The 23,332-nt window shown below is 38.7% G+C and overlaps 2 protein-coding genes across 4 annotated transcripts in view; one reads left to right on the forward strand and one right to left on the reverse strand.

The window, feature by feature from the left end:
• Nucleotides 1-9,598: 9,598 nt before the first annotated feature.
• On the reverse strand, nucleotides 9,599-19,736 carry DCAF16 (DDB1 and CUL4 associated factor 16). 2 transcript variants are annotated; one of them, XM_063808646.1, is made up of 2 exons: nucleotides 19,426-19,736; nucleotides 9,599-13,745 (listed from the first exon to the last, which is right to left on the reverse strand). In XM_063808646.1, the coding sequence occupies exon 2, from the start codon at nucleotides 13,113-13,115 to the stop codon at nucleotides 12,465-12,467; it is 651 nt and encodes a 216-aa protein (XP_063664716.1). In that variant the 5' UTR covers nucleotides 13,116-13,745; nucleotides 19,426-19,736; the 3' UTR covers nucleotides 9,599-12,464. The 2 variants fall into 2 exon arrangements, with proteins under 2 accessions (XP_063664716.1, XP_024211819.1); XM_024356051.3 differs by lacking the exon at nucleotides 19,426-19,736 and adding an exon at nucleotides 18,517-18,672 and having other exon boundaries at nucleotides 9,599-13,730.
• Nucleotides 19,737-19,780: 44 nt separating this feature from the next.
• The window catches only part of NCAPG (non-SMC condensin I complex subunit G), a 32,754-nt gene continuing 29,202 nt past the window's right edge, over nucleotides 19,781-23,332 (forward strand). The window contains exons 1-3 of one of the 2 annotated variants that reach the window (XM_016951398.3): nucleotides 19,781-20,167; nucleotides 21,202-21,405; nucleotides 21,896-22,124. In XM_016951398.3, the coding sequence (XP_016806887.1) occupies nucleotides 20,057-20,167; nucleotides 21,202-21,405; nucleotides 21,896-22,124 (544 nt within the window). In that variant the 5' untranslated portion in view covers nucleotides 19,781-20,056. The remainder of the gene's footprint in view (nucleotides 20,168-21,201; nucleotides 21,406-21,895; nucleotides 22,125-23,332) is intronic. The other variant, XM_016951399.4, reaches the window with a different exon arrangement.

Consider the following 23,332-nt stretch of genomic DNA (forward strand, 5'->3'; position numbering starts at 1 on the left):
TCAGTCTTTTGGGGATAACTTAAAAACAGTATGTCAGCTTTCCTACCCAAATTTCATGAAAACAAAAAAAACAAAAAAAACTCCAAAGACATAAATGTCATATATGATAAATCCCCTTGAATTTGGATAAAGAATGTGAAGAAAAGGAGAAAGTATTAGAGAAAAATGAGATACCCACAAATATTCTCTTCTCAGTAATCAAATTTGAAAATGTATCTTAAATGTGAAAGCTAAAACTACAAATCTTCTAAAAAAATAGAAGACTGTCTTCATAATATTCAGGTTAACAAAGATTTGTTAAAGCACTAACCATAATACAAAAATAAATCTGATAAATTAGATTTCATCAAAGTTGAAAACTTCTACTCATCAAAATATACCATTAAGAAAACAAACAATGGCTGGGTGTGGTGGCTCACACCTGTAATTCCAGCACTTTGGGAGGCCAAGGCGGGCAGATCACTTGAGGTCAGAGTTCGAGACCAGCCTGGCCAACATGCAGAAACTCTGTCTCTACTAACAACAACAACAACAACAAAAACCTACAAAAATTAGCTGGGTGTGGTGGCACACACCTGTAATCCCAGTTACTTGGGAGGCTAAGGCACAAGAATTGCTTGAGCCTGGGAGGCAGAGGTTGCAGTGAGCTGAGATCCCGCCACTGCACTCCTGCTTGGGCATCAGAGTAGGACTCTGTCTTAAAAAAAAGAAAATAGGCAAGGCATAGAATGGCAGAAGAAATTCATTATATAAATAAACAACTTGTATACAGTGTATATAAAAACTCCTATAGGCTGGGCATGGTGGCTCATGCCTGTAATTTCAGCTGGGGGATTTTGGGAGGTTGAGAGGATAAGAGTGTCTGAGGTCAGGATTTCGAGACAAGCCTGGGCAACAGTGTGAGCCCATTTCTAAAAAATAAAAAAAACAGAACTACAAATTAATAAGAACAAGATAATCTATTTTACAAGTGGCCAAAACCTTGGACAAGTACTTGCAAAGAGGTATCTGAATGTCTCATAAGTATATAAAAAGGTGTTTAACAACACTGATCAAAGAAAATTAAATTAAATTAAATCAAAGTAAATTAAAGTCACACTGGGATACCATTAAACAACCACCAGAATGAGTAAAATTAAAAGGACTGACAATCACAAGTGTTTGTAAAGATATGGAGCAACTGGAACTTCCATACATTGTTGGTGAGAGTGTAAAATGATACAGTCACATTAAAAAGTGTTTGGCATTGACAAATGGGATCTAATTAAACTAAAGAGCTTCTGCACAGCAAAAGAAACTACCATCAGAGTGAACAGGCAACCTACAGAATGGGAGAAAAATTTTGCAATCTACCCATCTGACAAAGGGCTAATATCCAGAATCTACAAAGAACTCAAACAAATTTACAAGAAAAAAATAAACAACCCCATCAACAAGTGGGTGAAGGATATGAACAGACACTTCTCAAAAGAAGACATTTATGCAGCCAAAAGACACATGAAAAAAATGCTCATCATCACTGGCCATCAGAGAAATGCAAATCAAAACCACAATGAGATACCATCTCACACCAGTTAGAATGGCAATCATTAAAAAGTCAGGAAACAACAGGTGCTGGAGAGGATGTGGAGAAATAGGAACACTTTTACACTGCTGGTGGGACTGTAAACTAGTTCAACCATTGTGGAAGTCAGTGTGGCGATTCCTCAGGGATCTAGAACTAGAAATACCATTTGACCCAGCCATCCCATTACTGGGTATATACCCAAAGGATTATAAATCATGCTGCTATAAAGACACATGCACACGTATGTTTATTGCGGCACTATTCACAATAGCAAAGACTTGGAACCAACCCAAGTGTCCAACAATGATAGACTGGATTAAGAAGATGTGGCACATTTACACCATGGAATACTATGCAGCCATAAAAAATGATGAGTTCATGTCCTTTGTAGGGACATAGATGAAGCTAGAAACCATCATTCTCAGCACACTATCGCAAGGACAAAAAACCAAACACTACATATTCTCACTCATAGGTGGGAATTGAACAATGAGAACACATGGACACAGGAAGGGGAACATCATACACCGGGGCCTGTTGTGGGGTCGGGGGAGGCGGGAGGGACAGCATTAGGAGATATACCTAATGTTAAATGACGAGTTAATGGGTGCAGCACACCAACATGGCACATGTATACATATGTAACAAACGTGCACATTGTGCACATGTACCCTAAAACTTAAATTAAAAAAAAAGTGTTTGGCAGTTTTATTAAAAATAAATACACAACTACTCTGATATAGCAATTTGATGCCTAGGTATATACCCAAAGGAATGAATACACATATACACAAAAAACCAAACCAAAACAAAACAATACACACAGAATGTTTATTATAGCTTTATTCATAATAATAAAAAATTGGAAATAACTTAAATGTCAACAGGTAAAAGGATAAATGAATTACGATATATTCATATAATCAAATAGTCTATAACAATAAAAAAAAAAAGAAGTACATTGCTGAAAGAAGCCAGGCATAAAACAATATATACTGTATGATTCCATTCACATGAAATCTGAGAACAACCAAAACTAATAGATCTTTAGAAAAGAGGAGTTATTTCTGGGAGATGTATAGACTAGGAAAAGGCATAAGAGAATTTGAAAATTTTAATACTTTGATCTGAGTGTATACATTTTTATATGATCTTGATATGAATGTATACATATGTAAAAAAATCAAGTACACTTATGATTAGTGCACTCTATTTACTGTATATATGTGATTTCTTACTTAGAAAAAAGGAGATGGACAAATTGGCCTGGCATGGTTTACTCAATAGATTTGATGACAGAGAGAAAAACCTATCAGCATACATATCACTTGCAAGTAAATAAAAATTCACTCTCAGATTATGTAATATTAACATAAACAAAGCAAAGAAAAAAACTCTGAATCATGACTCATAAGGAAACATCTAAAATATTATATAGGAATATATTATGGACCAGCCACTGTATGTAACCATATCTTGATAGCAAAAATAGCATGGAAGATGAAAAACAGTATCAAATTTCAGAATATTATTTTTAAAAAGTAGATACAGGTTGAGTATCCCTTATCTGAAATGTGTGGGAACAGAAGTGCTTCAGATTTAACTTTTTCAGATTTTGGAATATTTATGTATACATAATGAGATATCTTTGGGATGGGAAGTCTAAACATGAAATTCATTCATGTTTCATATATACATAGCTTGAAGGTAATTTTATACAGTAGTTTTAATAAACTGTTGTGTGCCTTTGTTTTGACTGACCTGTCACATGAGGTCAGGTGTGAAATTCTCCATTTGTGCTGTCATGTTGGCACTCAAAAAGTTTTGGATTTTGGAGCATTTCAGATTTCAAATTTTTGGATTAGGAATGTTCAACCTGTAATTCTTTATGCTTTTGATTCTACAGAGGCTAAAATTTAAACAAAAAGCTTGCTGAAATTACTGCTATAGACTATGCATTATTTCTGTAAATAAATACAAAATTGAGATTTCCCTAAGCAAATCAAATACAAAAACAAATTGAAAAACTTTTTATTTTCTAAAAATATCTTCTGTGGCGCACATCTTATTGAAGTCAGCATCTACTGCAATTGTGGAGTATTATGCCGTAAGGACCAATCTAATTATAGCTGACAAGACTCCAATTTGCCTATACTTTTAATGTCAAATTTTTAAAAAACTGATTACTAAATAACATACTTTCTAAGAAATAAAATTTCAAATTTCCTGCTTATTTATACACTTTCCATTGTACTCAAATACTTTGTTCCCAGTTTTCCTAGAGACCTACTTCCTGGAACCTCCGTCCTACTTACTTGACACAGTAGTCATCCTGGGACTTTCCTCGTTTTCCTTTGTGACATCTTTTAGTTTCAGGATCCCATGCCTTCTCAGATTACTCCCTCATTTTGGTAAAGCACATCCTCCAAGTGGCTTCCTAAGAAAAGGCAGATGGTGAGATAAAATTCTGAGACCATGCAAGTCTTAAGGTATCTTTATTTTAGCCCCACTCTTGATTGGATTATTTGAGTACAAAATTCTGCGTTGGAAATCATTTCTTTTTAAATTTAAAGACCTTGCTTTCATAGTCTTCCGGCATCCAGTGTTGCTACCAAGAAATCTAAATGCCATTTTGAAAACGTATCCTTTTTATGTAACTTTCTCCGCTACCTTTATTGGGAAGCTTTTAGGTCCTTCCATAACTCTAGCATTCTGAAATATCCTAACAATGTGCTTTGGTATTTTTTAATTCATTTCACAGGGCACTTAGTGGACCCTTTTAATTTAGAAGACTAAAGTCTTATTATTTTCGGGAAATGTTATTTTAATTTTTTTCTCTCTTCACCTTCTTTCTCTGTTCTCTCATTTTGGAACTCATTTATTAGATGTTGCATCTTATTCAGGTTTAAGTTTCTTTTTTGTTCTTGCCTACTTTTCAACTCTTTGTTCTACTTTTTAAAATTTCTTCAAGTTATTTTCTAATACATCTACTGAATGTTTACTTTTGGTTTCCTGTTTTTCCAATAGCTTTTGTTTTTGGATTGGTCACTTTTTAAAATAGCATCCTGATCCTATTTCATGGAAGCAGTATATTCCTTTCTGAGAATATCACAGCTTCTTTATGTTCATCTTTCATGTTGAAGGTTTCCTCAAATATCTAGTGATCCTTGGCTATCTGTGTATAGTGATTCCAAGTGACTGAAAGCTGTATATGAATGAGCAGGGCTTGTGGACTCTCAGTTTCACTGTAACAAATAATCGAGTGTCAAGCTGTTTTTTTTACTGCTTGTCTTTTTCGGTCAGGTGAGCAGGGCTGGGTATAAGCCCCATTGCCAGATTCTGTAGCCAGGTGGAGAAAAGTGGACTGGAGGCTCATAATGTTCAGAATACTCACATTCTGTTAATCATTTTGTCTTCCATATAGCACATCACTACCATTACCATCCTCCCCCTGTCCTCAGTTCTAAGTCTGTTTGGTTTAATTTCTCCAGACAATAAGGCTTCAGTCATCTGCTAGAGAGATAGCTGCCTGCCTACAAAAGAAGAGCAAAAATAAATGTTCAAATAATCCCCTTGTTTCAACTTTCTTTATTACTCCCACCTTCCAGGGTACCTTGTGCCTTTAAATCCTTGAGTCTTTTGGGGGTTCTGGAAGGCAAAGATAGGTGTTCCAAATTTGTGAACCTTTTCTGTGATGAAGAATGGGTATCATAACCTATCAAGTATTTTTTTTTTTTTTTTTAAAGAGTGATATACTTTCCCTTCATGGTAAAGAAGAGTGAGAAAGTAACTGCTTAAAACACACACAGACGGCCAGGTGCGGTGGCTCACGCCTGTAATCCCAGCACTTTGGGAGGCTCAGGTGGGTGGATCATGAGGTCAGGAGATTGAGACCATCCTGGCCAACATGGTGAAACCATCTCTACTAAAATACAAAAAATTAGCTGGGCATGGTGGTGCGCGCCTGTAGTCCCAGCTACTCAGGAGGCCAAGGCAGGGAAATTGCTTGAACACAGGAGGTGGAGATTGCAGTGAGCCGAGATCGCACCACTGCGTTCCAGCCTGGCGACAGAGTCTCCATCTCACAACAACAACAAACCACAAACCCAAACTACCTGCTGTTGAGACAGCATTTAAAAAATTTGTGTTTGCAAATATTGTAATGGTTATGTGGTTATTTTAGCTAAATACCACGTGTCTCCTATAAAAAGTCTCATATCTGCAATTGGGCCTCCTCTTCTGACACTCAACAACAATTCTAAGAAATAAATAAATAAATATATAAGAAATACAACTTGGGTCAACTATGTGTGAGCCTTCCTCACCCCCAGTCTCTTATTATTAAATATTATTATTTTAGAGATGGGTGGTTGCTCTGGTGCCCATGTTGGAGTGCAGTGGCATGACCATAACCCACTGCAACCTCAAACTCCTCAGCTCAAGCAATCCTCCCAATTTAGCCTCCTGAGTAGCTAGGACTACGGGTGTGCACCAGCACTGCTCCTGGCTACTAGTCAATTACTTAGACATAAGAAAACAACACATACTGGAAAGAGTCAAGACAGTTCCTGGGAACAACTACATAGACTAAAACACAAGCTTAATCCATGCCACTAACATATTTATAGGGTTGCAGATAAAATGCAGGAAACTAAATTTGAATTTCAGATAAATAACATAACTTTTTTCCTGGTATATGTGCCATATTTCATTATTTTTCTGAAATTCAAATGTATTTGGGTGTCCTGTATTTCTTTTTGCTACATCAGGCAACCCAACCCATTTAAAGAAACGTGTCCCAAGTAGGATGTGACAACACAGAAAAACTGCATTCAAAGAAGGAAACTGGGGTCTGGTCCAAAGCTTTCAAGCCATGGGAGTCTACTTAAGTACCAAGTAGGTAGACAGGGACCAATATCATATAACACACTTTGCAGTAAGTCTACATGGAATGCATTGTCTGTGGCCAACATTAATGCCAGCTTTCAATTGATTCAGAAATTAGAATTCTTCAGGTAGTGGCTACACCCTTCTTTCACCAGAGCTCTGCCAGTCTATCAGGCCATTCTGGTTACTCAGGGTGCAACCAGAAAGCCCACCTAGGGTCTTTTTTGATGGAAGATGGTCATGCCCTTGGGCTGTTCCACTTGTTTGGGTACCTCTCAAAGAAGTTGCCCCTACTGGTCCATTGCTTAATTAATTTATTGTAAACCAAAACCATCAGCTGATACATTGGAGTGTCAGGTGCCACAGCTGATACCATAGATGGAAGGGTAGTATCAGGCATAGGCTGAGCAGTTAACCCAAACTTAACAATTTCTCCCCAAATAAAACTATAGTACCAGCTCCTTATTTTGCAACACTCATTTGAGGAGTTTCATCTGGTTTCTGTTGCTAATTTGAGAAACTAGCTTGGTTTATGTGTATACTAGGAAGTCAGTTTTAATCTTGTTAAGCTAACCAGTATCCTGAGTCCCTCCTGAATGATTGTTGTTATATAGAGCCTAACTCCCCTAATGATCCCAGGAACTTTCATATCACGTGTCAGAATCTTCCTAAATAAACTGCCCAAATTCCAGTCAACTTCCTGTTTTATGATTCAACTTGAAACTGTTGCTAACATTTTTAACTGACTCCACAGTTTAGAAGAAATAACCCTATTGCTGTCTTCCTGTTACACTGTTATTTTCCTTTTTTTTTTTTTTTTTTTTACACCAGGTACCAGTGTAACACCAACACTTTGGGAGGCTGACGTGGGAGGATCACTTGAGCTCAGGAGTTCCTGACCAGCCTGAGTGAAACTGCCTCTACAAAGAAATACAAAAATTGGCCTGTGTGGTGGTGTGCACCTGTAGTCCACAGCTACTGATGAGGCTGAGGTGGGAGGATGGCTTGAGCCCGGGAGGTCGAGGCTGCGGTGAGCCAAGATCATGCCCCTGCACTCCAGCCTAGGCAAGAGCGAAACCCTGTGTCAAAAAAATAAAAAAATAATAATAATAAAAAAAGAAAACCAGGCATTTTCCAGAGCTCATTGAGAATAGCTGGTCATAGCTCTCACAGAAGATGGGAAGCCAGCAAGTGTCAGGTCACTGTGGTATACCCTCATCCTTTCCATTTCTTGGTCTCAGTTGCAAACTTAAGTCTCACTGCTGCTGCTAATTGAAAGGAAGAGCTTGGCAAACTGCATGGAATTAGACTCAAATATGTAGTCATTAACTCAACTGTATTTAAGATTATTTGAGACACATCATAGAGATTTTTCTTTTAGCAACAGCAAGTTGACATAGAAGTACTGGTGGTTGGTCCAGCTAATGTAACTCCCTCAGTCCAATGGGTATCACTGGCGGACAGATATGTTACCAGCTTGCACAGTTATCTCATGAAGTCTGAGAAGTTATCCATACTTCTCAGGCTGTTCTATATGTCCTAGCTACCTAAGCAAAACACTTTCGGCCCTGATCTTTGTGCCACTACCTTGTGATTAGCAGATATAACTTAAATCTGGATACAAAATATCTATATATTTTCTCCATTTCCTTGGCTGAGTATCCGTTGTGGGGGTTTAATTGAAGTGTGCCCTCCAGATGAATCTTCATTATACTTGGATGGCTGCTCCATTCAATTCTTTTATATGATTCTCCACTATAAGCTATTTTCAATATGTGAAGGGCCAACATATGGATTAGGGTTTAGGTTTATTTAATATGACCCTAGACAGCAGAAATGGCTTGGGGTAATATATAGGTTCATATATTTTAAAACTAATTTCCTATGTGTAGTAATCTTATTTAGTTTTGCATTCCCAGTGTCTGCACTAGAGTAGGCACTTCTCCATAGCAATATTGGATGAATGGCTAAATTTCTAACAAGAGATATTTAAAACTAACAGGCTGCTCAAAAAGACATGTTCTCTAACACTGGAGCCAAAAGTAGAAAGCCAGATGCAAGCCAACTTACGCATCAGAAAATAACCCAAGTGACTTCTAAAGTCTTTAAATGCTTTAGCTATTTACACTATCAAAACATTTTCATCAGAGACTTTTTTTTTAAAAATATGGACAGGTGTGATAGAAGGCCCAGCAGGAAGGGCTTCTATTCCCTAGAGGGGACCTATCATATGCCCTCCTGCCATGCATGTATGGATTTTTTTCTTTTCTTAGGAAGCAGATGGGACTAAAAGACGTGATTATGGTCTTTGAGGCTCAAGGTATCTGGACTGTTTTAATAAAAATGTTGCCTATGGCTGGGCACGGTGGCTCATGCCTGTAATCCCAGCACTTTGGGAGGCTGAGGTGGGTGGATCACCTGAAGTCAGGAGTTAGAGACCAACTTGACCAACTGAGAAACCCCATCTCTACTAAAAATACAAAATTAGCTGGGCGTGGTGGCACATGCCTGTAATTCCAGCTACTCGGGAGGCTGAGGCAGAATTGCTTGAACCCGGGAGGTGGAGGTTGCAGTGAGCCGAGATTGCGCCATTGCACTCCAGCCTGGGCAACAAGAGCGAAACTCCATCTCAAAAAAAAAAAAAAAAAAAAAAAAGTTGCCTATCTGCACTGAGAAAGTAAAAGACAGTTAATGTCCACTGGTTTAGAAATAGTTTCCTTACTCCTTTGATAAATATTTCTATAAATAGAGGATAAAATCATCTTTTTATCCTAATTATGGTGACTGCATTTAACAGAAGCCAACATAGGGAGTGCAAAGGTAGTAAATTCATTCCCAAACCCAGTGTTTATGCCACACAAAAAGTTAACTTAAGGCTTATTTAGGTACCTGTTATTTTGTGCAACCTGGAATTACTTAAAATATATAAACAAATAAGCTCACTTTGAATCTTGACTGAATATCAGACATTTTCTTCTTCAAGTGTGTTTCTTCTCTAGAGACGCCAAGTCATCTCCTGTCAGACATACTATATAGATTCAGGTACTGTATCTATTAACTCTATTCAGTACTTAGTGAATGTAGAATATGCCTTAAGCAAAGTAGGATCTATTTCATTTGTTGAGGACAAATGACCATACTCTGTTCAGCATGTACAAAGCTATTGGTTTATTCAGCTGCCAAGCTGGGGAAAGGCTTCCTTTCGAAGTGAATAGCAAAAATGCATTCATGAGCAAGGCACTTTTATACACACACAGAGAGAAAAAGGAACGTATTATGAACACATAAACATCAACATATTTTAATATTCAGACCTCTTCCCTACCTCCTCCCACCTCCACTTAAACAAACAAACAAACAAAAAGGAAACAGTTTCCTGTAACATTTTAGAAACCAGTTTCACAGAATACCTACATAGGAACAATTTCTGATACATTCAGTTACACTAACAATATGATATGGTTTCAGGTCAATAATTTCCACTAACAAATACTTTTATTCTACAATTCCCTCTTTTTTCCTTTAGACAAGACAACTAAGGCTCGGCAGAAATATTCACTAGGTTATAAGCATTCTTCTCTCTTCTTAAAGTTGCTATATATTTACACAATTTGTGATTCCTAACCTCCTTTTTTTTTTTTTGAGATGGTGTCTCACTGTTGCCCAGGCTGGAGTGCAGTGGCGCGATCTCAGCTCATTGCAACCTCCACCTCCGAGGTTCAAGCAATTCTCCTGTCTCAGCCTCCCAAGTAGCTGCGATTACAGGCACACGCCACCACGCCCGGCTAATTTTTATATTTTTAGTAGAGATGGGCTTTCACCATGTTGGCCAGGCTGGTCACGAACTCCTGATCTCAAGTGATCCACCTGCCTCAGCCTCCCAAACTGTTGGGATTACAGGCATGAGCCACCGTGCCTGGCCTCCTGCTTCAATTTTTTGATGCCACTTTGTAAACAGCACTTAATTATGGAAAATAGGAAAAAGCAAAACTAAAATAAGGAAGAGGATATATATATATATATATATATATATATATACTTTTCACAATCTCTTTTCTGATTCCCTTTAGATGCCCAGTCAACCAGGACCCCACACAGATTTCATTTTATTTGTAGAGTACATGAAAAGATTTAATAGTCTCATGCATTTTATTTTACGTATACTGATTTCTATGTTTTGACTGATTATTTAAATAAACAAAACAAGACTCATTTACAAGGGCATATACTCTTCCTTGTTTGGCCAGAAGAAAATCTATAGCTAAATCTACTTAGAAAAACAATGCTGCTAAAACTCTTAACTTCAGATTGTATTAGGCTGAGATTTTCTAATAAGAAGGTTCTTTAAAATTAGAAGGGTTCAATCCCAGCACTTTGGGAGGCCGAGGCAGGTGGATCATGAGGTCAGGAGATCAAGACCATCCTGGTTAACACGGTGAAACCCCGTCTCTACTAAAAATACAAAAAATTAGCCGGGCGTGGTGGTGGACACCTGTAGTCCCAGCTACTCGGGAGGCAGAGGCAGGAGAATGGCACGAACCCGGGAGGCAGAGCTTGCAGTGAGCTGAGATCGTGCCACTGCACTCCAGCCTGGGCGACAGAGCAAGACTCCATCTCAAAAAAAAAAAAAAAAAAGAAAAGAAAATTAGAAGGGTTCCTGAAAAGTTTGCAACGGATGTGGAAAGTACTTGAACTTTTACACCAGGAAATGCTATACAGATTAAAATTTTAATCCATTAGCAGTTAATACTGAAACAGAAATGCTCTCTTAATCATTTTTCCATTCATCTTTTGAAATGTTATTTACTCTTGACAAAAGTCTGAGTACCAAGATTCAGGAAACACATTCCCTACAGAACAGGTGTTTGTTTAATCCCAAGGGATGATCTTATAGGCTGATTTAGCCAGAGACAGCCTGGTGGGAGACTCTGATATAGAACGTTCATGCTGTAATTTTAAGTACCATAATAAGTTTGTAGTAGTATAGGCTAGGCTTAAAACTGCACTCCTCCTGCCTCCCTGCCCCCTTCCAAAAAAAAGAAAAAATGAAAGGAACTCTAAAGAGTGTCATATGCAGGCACATCTATATAAAAGCTGGGAAAGAAATTCATATCCCTGCCATTTTCCTTTGTGTAGTTACCCAGTTTAATTCAACTACCTCAAAAAAAAAATAAAGAAAAAATAAAAGGAACCCTAAAGAGTGTCATATGTAGGCACATCTATATAAAAGCTGGGAAAGAAATTCATAGCCCTGCCATTTTCCTTTGTGTAGTTACTCAATTTAATTCAACTACTTCCATAGAAATGCATGTTAGAGAAGAGTATGCTCAGAAAGGTATTATTGTGGGTAGCTAACTTCTTGCTTTTAACAATGGCTGTTCTGAAGTCTGGATAACAAAAGGGGTGGCGGTCTACTTTTCTTCATTAATAATCAGATATCTCATTAAAGCCATTCAGAAAGGCAGAGTAAATTGGGGTGGGGAGGGTGAGAAGTGAGTGTGAAGAATATTCAACTATCTTTTGTAATATGGTCCCCTTAACTAATTCTCCTTTTTTTTTTTTGAGACTGAGTCTCGCTCTGTCACCCAGGCTGGAGTACAGTGGCACAATCTCGACTCACCGCAACCTCCGTCTCCTGGGTTCAAGTGATTCTCCTGTTTCAGCCTCCCAAGTAGCGGGGATTACAGGCGTGCACTGCTGCGCCCGGCTAATTTTTTTATTTTTAGTAGAGACGGGGTTTCACTGTGTTGGCAAGGCTGGTCTCAAACTTCTTACTTCAGCAGATCCACCCGCCTCAGCCTCCCAAAGTGCTGGGATTACAGGTGTGAGCCACCATGCCTGACCTTGATATTATCATTTTTTCCACAGGGTTTGTCAAAGGGTATCCTCATTGGCTTGCCAGGGCATAAGAGAGTTTGACTGAGAAGGCATTAGTGGGCTGTGTAATGACTAACTTTGTACCACTTTCTCAATTAGCAACATCAGAGATATCAGAGCAAATGGTAGATCTTTACAGTGATGCAGTTAGGAGTTTGTTAACTGCCTTTTGGAAGTCAGTGTAAGAATAAGTAGTGTTGATGGGTTCAGTACGAGTTGTTTCCTTAACTGTTTTAGTCAGCCAGCCACAGCAACACCCAGAAACACATGAATTAGGGATCTGTTTTAGGTATTCAGGTATGGGAGTGGCTCTACTCAATGTTCGGCTTAGCTGTTTGGTGGCAAATTGCAGTGCTCCATTTAGAGTGGCATGATCTCTAGAGAGCCGGCTGGGACTTGTAAGAGGCTTTTGAAAAGGTGGGACTCCACAAGAGGCCAGAGGGGGCCATTCAGGAATTGGTTCCAGTTTGGGGACACAATGGGAACAATGGGAGAGTCTTAGACCTATCTCTCGAAGTATATGGACTGGTGTGCTTGGATCCAAGAGTTTAGCATGATACAACCAGGAATTAGGATTTAAAGGTTTCCAAGTTGTGGAATATTTTAAAAGGCACTTAACCTGCCAGGCAAGACTCTCAAGAGGCGATAAGTTGGGCACCATAGAGTCCTCTTCTTCAGAGGAATCCCACTCTTCCCCAGAACTCTCATTTAGGTAACTAATATTTTCTTCTTCCTCACTTTCTGATTCTGACAAGTGGTCAGGAGAGGGATTTCTAGGACCCATCAGAATAAAACAGAGTAAGGAACCAGAAAAAGGTAATAATCTAAGCCAGCAGAACACTGACTAACACTGGCAAATAGAAATAAGAGATGAAAAATCCTGTCACCAAGATTAATTTGTCTTTCAGTCCGTTACACACATAAAGTATGCTTGTGGCCCACACCACTGTGCCGTTCTTCAAGATTATGTTGTATATTCTTCACTTACAAAGAAGACATCTCAGTTTCCAGGACCAGTTCAGTGTGTAAAAGTATTAGTCACTTACCAGTGGCACAGGTCAGAGTATCTCCTTCAAATCCTGGCTACCCAAGAATAGAAGGGGTCCTCATCTAGGCAAGCTGATTTATTTAGCATAGTCCCAACTGGTAGTGATACTGTGAAGAGACACTTTTTGTGCTGTTTTGCTGGCAGTGATATTATATCTACTTGACAATCAAAAGAAGCTCAGTAGTTGTCTTGCTTGTCCGCTGGTATAGCAACTTTTGTGCAGGGGGGAATGACGGGATGAGCTGTCAAGAACATCTGGTGTATAAGGATCCGATGCTTTCCATAGGTGATGCAAATGCCCTTGGAAACTGGTGATTTAGCTGTTGGATTATCTGGAAAGGTAGCCTTAACCTGTGAATGAGAAGACTAGAGACATGATATTAAAGCCTGAAAGCACTGGATAACATTATTGCCTACCTAACTTCAAGATATCTAAAATCAGAACAAATGCTGAGCAAGAAGTCTTACAGACTCTTCCCTCTCTATCTCACAGGCTTAGGCCAATTTACCTGTTGGTAATAGCTCTTACAATCACAATATTGGGGAGCAAAGTCTGGGGCCATTTTAATTCTTTGTTAGTACATAACTGGGCCAGTTTGTATGCAGTTTTAGCCTAGAAAATTACTTTTGCAAAAGCTGATCCCTTATGCCCCAAACTCCAAATAGAGAGCTATAAAAGTTTTTTTTTTTTTTTTTTTTAACCTTCAGAGGTGCTTGTTGGAATTAGTTTTAGGGGGCCTGTCCTGGTGGTAGAGCTGCTAGATGTTAGGACTCTTGCTGGGACCTCAGAAGTTGTGATCCTATCACCAATTCTATATAAGCTGTTCCACAAAAAAGAAAAAAGCATGAAAACTGACCAGCTACTTTTATAAAGATAATAAAAATAAATCCCAAACTTAGAGATGAACCAAACAAGAAAAGTATAGGCTGACTTCACTTGCAAAATCCTAAATATCACTTAACAGAATCCAACAGTACATTAAAAAGAATGTTATTATCAAATATGGCCTATCCCAGGAAAGTAAGAATAGCTCAAATTTAAAAAAAAGTATAAATTACCAGAACTAAAGGAAAAAAAGAGAGAATTTTATTGAATGTGGATAACTTTTGTTAGTTCCTGACCACCATGTATTTATTATTTAAAAGACAAAACATTTTTACCAAACTAGAAAGAGAATGTAACTTTCTCAACTTGGTAAAGGTTATCTACCAAAATCTTTAAGCAAACATTATCCTGAATAAGATGAGATACATTTCATTTAAAAGTGAAGTCAGGGGCAGGACACAGTGGCTCATGCTTGTAATCCTAGCATTTTGGGAGGCCAAGAGTGGAGGATCACTTGAGATCAGGAGTTCAAGACCAGCCTGGGCAATATGGCAAGACCCTGTCTCTACAAAAAAATTTCAAAAATTTAGCCAGGCGTGGTGGTGTGTGCCTTTAGTTCTAGCTACTTGGGAGGCTGAGGCAGGCGGACTGCTTGAGCCCAGGAGTTGGAGGCTGTGTGGTGAGCTATGATCACACCACTGTACTCCAGTCTGGGTGACAGAATGAGACTCTTCTCTACAACAACAACAACAGCAAAAAGTGAAATTAGCTGAAGATAACCATGTTGACTGAGACTGATACTGTCTGACACAGTACTGAAAGTTCTAATCAACATTTTTCTCTTTTTGGAAAAAGATACGTTAAGAATTGGAAGAGATAAAACTATTAGCTTACAGATGATATCATCCAATTTAAAAAAACCATACAAACTATTAGAGTTCAACAATGTTCCTGATCTGAAATTAACCTATGAATATTCATTAATTTAATTACTTATATAACACTATTTGCCATTTACTACTCTAGTAACTGCACAAATGTTAACTATTTTAAAATTCTTCTAACAACCCTAAAAGTTGGTACTTTTATTGTCCCCATCTTACCTGTGGATTAAGTTACGTGATCAAAGCCATTCATCTAGTAAGTCACGGGGCCAGTGTTTCAACTCAGGCACTGTTAACTTTTATACCAGCAATACTAACTTTTATACCAGCAATACTAACTAGACCATATATAAAGACATTTCACAGAAGGAAAAACAAACAACAAAAACCTAATCCTATAAAGAACCTAGGAACTAATCATTAATATGTAAGACCTAATAAACAATATAGATGATAATTTAAAATACAGACATTCCATGCTCTTGGATGGAACAAATATCATAAAGATATCAACTTTCTCCCTATTAATTTATACAATTCCAATCAAATTTTTAAGGAACTCTATAAACAAACCTTAAAGTTTATATAGAAAGAATAAAATTCCACATATAGCCAAATGAACTGTTTAAACAGTAAGGGAGTTCCTATTCTTCAAGGTATGTCCTATGACTAAAGTCACAGAAATTAAAATAAGGTAGGATTAGCATAAGAACAGACAATAGTCCAATAGAGCAGAATAGAGCTTAGAAACAGAGCTATATATAATTTGGGAATGTAATATAAAATAAGGTTGGCACATAAACTAAGGGTGAGTGGATATGTTTAGTACATATTATTGGTACAACTGGCTCATTATATGAAAAAAAGTAAAACTGTATTGGAATAAGAATTAAGAAAAAATTAAGAACAAGGTTAAGAAAAAAATGAAAAGTAAAACCATTTAATACATATACATATAATGACATGTATAAGGGAGGATTCATGATGGATTAAAGACCTAAATGGGGATGGTAAAACTATATAGTTAGTTAAATATAATACAGAATATCTTTGTGAAATGAGGCCAGGGAAAGACTTCTTAAACAAAAAAGCATAAAGCACCAGACCGAAAAATGAATTTAATCACATCACAATTAATCATTTCTGGACTGAACTAAAGATACCAAGGACAAAGTTAAATCAATTTTTAAGAAAGCAACTTCAATAAAGAAATGAGCAATGGACAAAGATATCCAAATTATAGAAGAGAAAATCCCAAGGCATGAACAATATGATCACATTATGCTATCAGTTTGGTAGAATAAGAAAGCTGGATAACGCCAAGTGTCAGTGAGTTCTTTTTTGGAACTGGCACTGCTGGTGGGATTGCAGAGTGGAGTAACTGTTCCGAAGAACAGTCCGGCAGCACTACTTAGGCAAACTATTTGCACATCTCATGATCTAGCAATCCTACTTTTGGGCATAGATAGCAAAGAAATTCCCGTATGAACAACATGTATGAAGATATACCCTGAAGCTACATCTGTGATGACAGGAATTAGAAGCATTCTAGGTTCCTATCGCTGGAGAAGCGGACTGGTAAAATGTGGAAACACATTCCAAGTATATACAGCAACATGGGTGGCCTTTAAAGGCATAGCTTTAAATGAGAAAAGAAACAATATCAATGTCTCGTTTATGCTACTCTGTAGGGGGGATTTCCAAAATCAAAGTCAGTGAACATTTTCATTATCGAATACACTGAGTTGTGCTAATAAGGTCATATGGTATGGCTTTAGGTCAGCAATTTTCCTCTAATGAGTATTTCTCTGGCTTTCACACACTCCTAGCACAGTGTCTGGCATATATGAGTGGCTCAGTAAATAAAAGAATCAGAGAATGGCAAAGGCCTGCAGTAAGTAACTACCACAAGCATGTTCTATTTTACTCCAGGGAGAGAACAGTTCCAAGTTATATCTTGGTGATTTGGTAATGTTAGACAAAGACAAATGAGATAATTTTTTTAAGGCAGGATCAACATATATGATGCTACTACAGCAATATAAAGGAAACTGCTTATAACTTTAAGAAGAAACAATGTAATACTTCTATGTTTAGATTATAGTACTATTACCTTGTTCAATCTGAAAAAGAGTATTCATTCTTTGTCGTGGACCATAAGTCTTTATTAACTGAGACAGGAGAAGCTGTTGGCTTTTAATTGTGCTGTCCTCTAATATTTTTACTATTTTCACTTCAACCAGATTGCACCTGTGAGATTACTAATTGGCTGTACTTCAGTTATTATGTTACTCAGAAAATTTTTAAAAAGGCTCTTACTTTCCCATAATTGTTTTTGTTCTGTTTCACAGTACAAAAGTCAGGAAAAATGTAAGCTTTAAGGCAGTATAGTATGTTGTTTAAATTTAATCTAGCACCTTTTAAAAAATATTTTCAGATTATAATATCAAAAAATACTGAACCAATACCCCCATGGCTTTAACCATTAAAAAACAAAAACAAAAAAAAACAAAAAAACCTAACCAAAATATAGTTAGGCTGACCTCTGGCGGCCAGATGTCTCATTCTTCTGTAACTGACAAAATGGTGTGATGTCTCTGTTGGTGAGACAGCCAAATAGAATATAGTAAAGAAATACTAGCCGGGCGCGGTGGCTCACGCCTGTAATCCCAACATTTTGGGAGGCAAAGGCGGGTGGATCACCTGAGGTCAGGAGTTCGAGACCAGCCTGGCCAACATGGCGAAACCCCGTCTCTATTAAAAATACAAAAGATTAGCCAGGTGTGGTGGTGCATGCCTGTAACCCAGCTACTTGGGAGACTGAGGCGGGAGAATCGCTTGAACCCGGGAGGCAGAGGTTGCAGTGAGCCGAGATCGCGCCATTGCACTCCAGCCTGGGCGACAGAGCAAGACTGTCTCAAAATAAAAATAAAAAAATATATATTAGAAACGTCACAAAGCAAAATTATAGGCAACACAAATGTTACCACATTCTTAACTAGCAGCTGAATATCTACAAAGTTTGAGGAATTAAGCAGGAGAATGGATAAGGTATGGCATATTAATACAATGGAGTACTATAGCAACCTGTCTGTGCCGTAGTTTCCTCATCTTAAAAGAAGATCAAAGTTATCCTACAGGGTTTGTGAGCAGTAAACGAAGTAAAGTGCTTAGCATGGTGTCTGGCACATAATAAAGGTTAATTAAGTGCAAGTTACTATTATTAACATATCAATATGAAGCACAGCAATATTGATTGAAAAAAGCCAGATGCACATATAATTATTCATTTAACGGTTAAAACATGCAAAATAGTACAATATCCTCATTCAGGGATTTATTCATGTCGTTAATATATGAAAATATGTCATTAAGATATAAAAATCTGCATGGTAAAAGTTAACAGTAAATTCAGAAAATCCATTACTTCTTCGGAGGGCAGGTAATTCAAAAGGAGAAAGATGTACAGGTGGCTTTAGGAATGTTCTATTTCTTCAGCTGGCAGTAGGTTACTGAGGTGTAGGAGAGGGAAAAACGGCTTCCCTCCATCCTCCTAGGTTCTTTGGCTGGGTTACAAATTAACCTGACATAGACATTAACAAGAAAAAAACCCCGTACTTAATTACATACGCAGAGGAGTCCCACCATGGTCAGATGATTGAAGATTATACAGCATCCTACGCTACTCAAGAAATGGGGGCTTGCGGCTTTCTGGGGGATGGTGGCCACAAAGTTGTGGAAAGGTGAGGGGAGGAAATATACGGTGAATAAAAGTTGTCTTGGTATGCAGATAAGATCTCCCAGGTAACAAAAATTATCGCAGAGCTGCCCTCTTTCTGATACAGATCCTTTACTGATGTATATTTCCTCTGTAGATGTCAATTTCTTTTACAACAGGACAGATTTTCAGAGCGACTCCTGTGTCTGCATTTTATCAGAATACCAGCTCAAAATATACCCTAGAAGTATATTGTAGGATGGCATATTTTGGTCTCCTACAGTCCTATTTTTGGATGGTGCATCCTGAGATCCAACAGAAGTTCTGTCTGATATAATTTCATTTAAAATTTAAAAACCTAGTTCCTACTCTTCTTTATTTTAACCACTACCCGAAAGACCTTTCCATTCTCTTGAGTTCTCCCTTAATACACTGTCCTTATGCACACTTGTAAACAGGGCCTCCACAGCTGCACATCTAGAAACGGCGCAGCTAAGTTAGCCCGCACCCCCCTTCGCAGCGATCCCCGGGCTGCCTGCACGCCCTGAGGAACCTCGCAGTCGGCTTTACCAGGGCAGGGACTAAGGCCTTCAAAAGACAGCATCCGTCTCCACTAACCTCGGGTCGCCCCGCTCAGCGGACCCAGCAGCGTCGTCTCCCTTCTCAGAGGTGGCCGGGCCTCCCGAACGCGCTACGAACTTTCCTTTGTCGCCGTCTCTCGAAGCGGAGCCCTCGTGTGGGGATCCCCCGCCCTTCGGCCACAAGGGAGGTTGTTATCCTCGGCAGATCTCCCGTTCTCACTCTTGGAGGATCGCTTTTTCTTTCTAGCCTCACGCTCAGCCGCACGACCCAGCCAGGCCTAACGCCAGCAGCCCTTCCCCTCCGGTGGCAAGGCCACTCCGCTCAGCTCCCGCGCCGACGCTACTTCCGGCCGAGTCAAGGCCCCTCCCCCTTAGAAACGCCACTTCCCTCCGTGAAAACCGCTGGACAAGGTTGAACCTAGACGCATGCGCCCAAAGCGCGGGGTGCGAGGTGGGTGGACCCATCGCTTCCCGCTCTCTCCTCCCAAAGCGCTTACGGCAGTCTCGCGGGATTTCCCCCTCTCGCGGGAATTATTTGAACGTTCGAGCGGTAAATACTCCCTGGGGCTGTCATAGAAGACTCCGCGGAGAGCGCTGCCTCTGGGTTGGCGGGCTGGCAGGCTGTAGCCGAGCGCGGGCAGGACTCGTCCCGGCAGGGTTCCAGAGCCATGGGAGCGGAAAGGAGGCTGCTGTCGATTAAGGAGGCCTTTCGGCTGGCGCAGCAGCCGCACCAGAACCAGGCGAAGCTGGTGGTGGCGCTGAGCCGCACCTACCGCACGGTAAGCGCGTCCGGCCCCGGCCGCCGCCTCTCGCCCGCCCCGGCCCACCCTCCCTCAGGGGCCCTCCGTGGCCCTCGGGCTCGGCGCACCGTGACTCCAGCCTTGTTCACCTTCGCGACTCACTTCATAGGGATCTGAGGTTCGGAGAAGTCAGGGACTTACCCGAGGTCGCCTGGGCCCAGGCCAGAAAGCCTCCGAAGCCTGGGCGTCGTTCACACGGGCCCCGCCTTGGCTTTTCTGAGCCGGCACCCCCAGCTTCTGGGCGGCGTGGACCGTTATTCCTTAGTCCGATCGTGAACGTGGAGAGAAACATTTACGACCACCGAGGCGATCAGACATCAAATATTGAACCGCAGAGTGGATCCTGAATGCGGGGGTTCAGTGGTCGTTGCCCCTGGGGTCATCGCTCCCCGCCGAACATCAAATGATTCTACCCTTGTCCTACGGTTACGTTGAATCCAATCACCAAATACGAAATTATTCTTTAGGGCCTGGCCATTCTTATTTATGTACATACTATTTGTTTGTTTTGAGTGGAACCTTGAGAAGAATAGAACAATTAATTTGGGGAAGATGAATTATCTTGAGGTCCAAGAAAAATTGTGAGTAAACATCACAGGGCTTTGAGGATATGAGATAGGATGTGCAAGTTATCTCATAAAGAAACTGCTGGTGATAGGAAGGCCTGAATATGAGAAATATAAAAGCCAGTATTGATTTTGGGTTGTTGAAGAAGCGTATTTGTAACGTACTGGTACTAAAAGGCTTATTGAGAATCAAAGATATTGAAAAAAATATATCAAAGGAATCTTTTCACTGTCAAAAGTCAAGCTTGTGTACTCCCATTATAGCCTGGAGAGAAATTCATGCAAATTGATTGCCCTTTGGCTGGTTTGGATAATTAAGAGTTTACTAAATAAAGATTTTAATTTGTCTGCATTATTATGGCTAGTGCTTTCATCAGTCTTAGGGTGATGTTGGGGATAAAGGATTTTTATCGGTGCAGTTTATGAAGGGTTTCTTTTGTCTTTCAGATGGATGATAAGACAGTTTTTCATGAGGAGTTCATTCATTACCTTAAATATGTTATGGTGGTCTATAAACGTGAACCAGCTGTGGAGAGGGTAATAGAATTTGCAGCAAAGTTTGTTACCTCATTTCACCAATCAGATATGGAAGATGATGAGGAAGAGGAAGATGGTGGCCTTTTAAATTATTTGTTTACTTTTCTCTTAAAGGTACTATGAAAATGATAGCTTTGGGGAGGGATTTTAGAAAATTTTGCCACTTTAAAAGAGTCGTGGGAGTTTGTGTGTTTTTGACAATGAAATATCTAGTGATTGAAAAAACCTGTATGAGTCTACCTTTCATAGGAAATATTAGAATTATCATTATGATTAAAAAGTGGACTTTAACTCCAGCATTAAATTTTTAATGACCTCTTTAAACCAGTTCTCCTTTGTTTATTTTAAATGAGTTCTGTATTTTAGAAGCCTCTACAAAGAGGACTATGTAACTTAGCAAAGACTTCTTTCAGACTGTTTATTTTGAGACTGTATAAAATATATATTTGCTATACATATGGACCAAGGTAGCACTATAGGTTCTCTTCAGGAAATGAATTGTTGTTGTAACTTCTTGCATTCCGAATGTATAGAGTTCAGATAATATTGATTATTTGGGAGTGGTATGTGACTATGAATAAATTTTGATTTGTTTCTGTTTTAGTCTCATGAAGCAAACAGCAATGCAGTGAGATTTAGAGTGTGCCAGCTCATAAACAAGCTTTTGGGAAGTATGCCAGAAAATGCTCAGATTGATGATGATGTGTTTGATAAAATTAATAAAGCCATGCTTATTAGATTGAAAGATAAGATTCCAAATGTGAGAATACAGGCAGTTCTGGCGCTTTCACGACTTCAGGATCCCAAGGATGATGAATGCCCAGTGGTTAATGGTGTGTGTAGTTTCCTAAATCTTTTTTCAGATTTGTTGATTTTGTTAAATTCTCAGTATTTGAAATTTTTTATTATGGTCTATACATTTGAAGAGTATAGGTAATTAATATATGATTCAGATTAAAAAAAAAAAAACCTAAGTAGCAACCACCCAGCTTAAAAAAAAAGTCAGTACTTGCATCCTATCCCAGTTGCATCCCTGTCCCTCAGAAGTAACTATTAAATCCTCAGTTTGGGGTTAATTAGTCTCTTGCTTAAATTAAAAAAAATTTTTTTGCATAAATCACGTATGTCTATCTTTAATGTTTTCCTGTCATTTTGTGTAAATCATGCTGTATGTATATATTTAGCAGCCAATTATATTTCTATATAATACCTGTTACTGTGTTTTGCCCATTTTTTCATTGGATTTTTAATTTAAAATACTATTTTAAAAAATTCATTTGCATTCTTTATATATTTTGAAAAGAAATCCTTGGGTTATATGAATTGTAGATCTCTTCCTGTTTTAGGTGGCTCATTGGGGTATCATTGTTTCACTCCCTTTGGGGTATCTTTTTTTGAACAGAAATTCTTATGTCAAAAATATAAATCTCTGCCATTATGATTCGTATTTTTTAATCTCTTTTTTTAAGGAATTTTTTCTTACCTATGGGGTCATAAAGGTAGTTGTATTTCATTTTTCCATATATGCCTAGGTATGTTTTAGGCACTCTTCTGTCCTTTTTGTCCCTGTTACCAGTTTTGTAATCACTGGTATATTTATCACTATAGTAGTTGGTATTTTTTTTGGTGTTAAAAGATACCCATAATAATATTGTGTAAAACATAGGTATTTGATAGTCAACCTGTACTTAATAATTGAGGTAGGAAAGATGTGAGAAGTACAGATAAATATATTTAAATATAAGAAACGGGTTTGTTTCAATGAATAAAACCAAAAAATATTTCCTTTTAGGTCTCATTAAAAACCAAAATAATGGGCCCTTATAAAGCCATATCAGTTTAAAATAAACTGTCTGCTATATTAAGCTTTCTCTTAAATATTGAGGAGTAGCACAGACATAATCTTAATGATGAATTTTCTGTGACTTTTAGGGCTATTTGTTTTCACTTTTGGCCTAAGAGCCAGTCCGTTGACTAATTCCCCCTTGTGTCTTTAGAAGGGAAGTGGGTGGCCTGCGCAGCAGTGACTCAGGCCTGTAAT

Source organism: Pan troglodytes, chromosome 3, assembly GCF_028858775.2.
Source record: "Pan troglodytes isolate AG18354 chromosome 3, NHGRI_mPanTro3-v2.0_pri, whole genome shotgun sequence".
Classification (NCBI taxonomy): domain Eukaryota; kingdom Metazoa; phylum Chordata; class Mammalia; order Primates; family Hominidae; genus Pan; species Pan troglodytes.

Coding starts and splice junctions, on each gene's coding strand:
- DCAF16 (XM_063808646.1), bottom strand. CDS start 13,115: ATGGGTCCTAGAAATCCCTCTCCTGACCACTTGTCAGAATCAGAAAGT.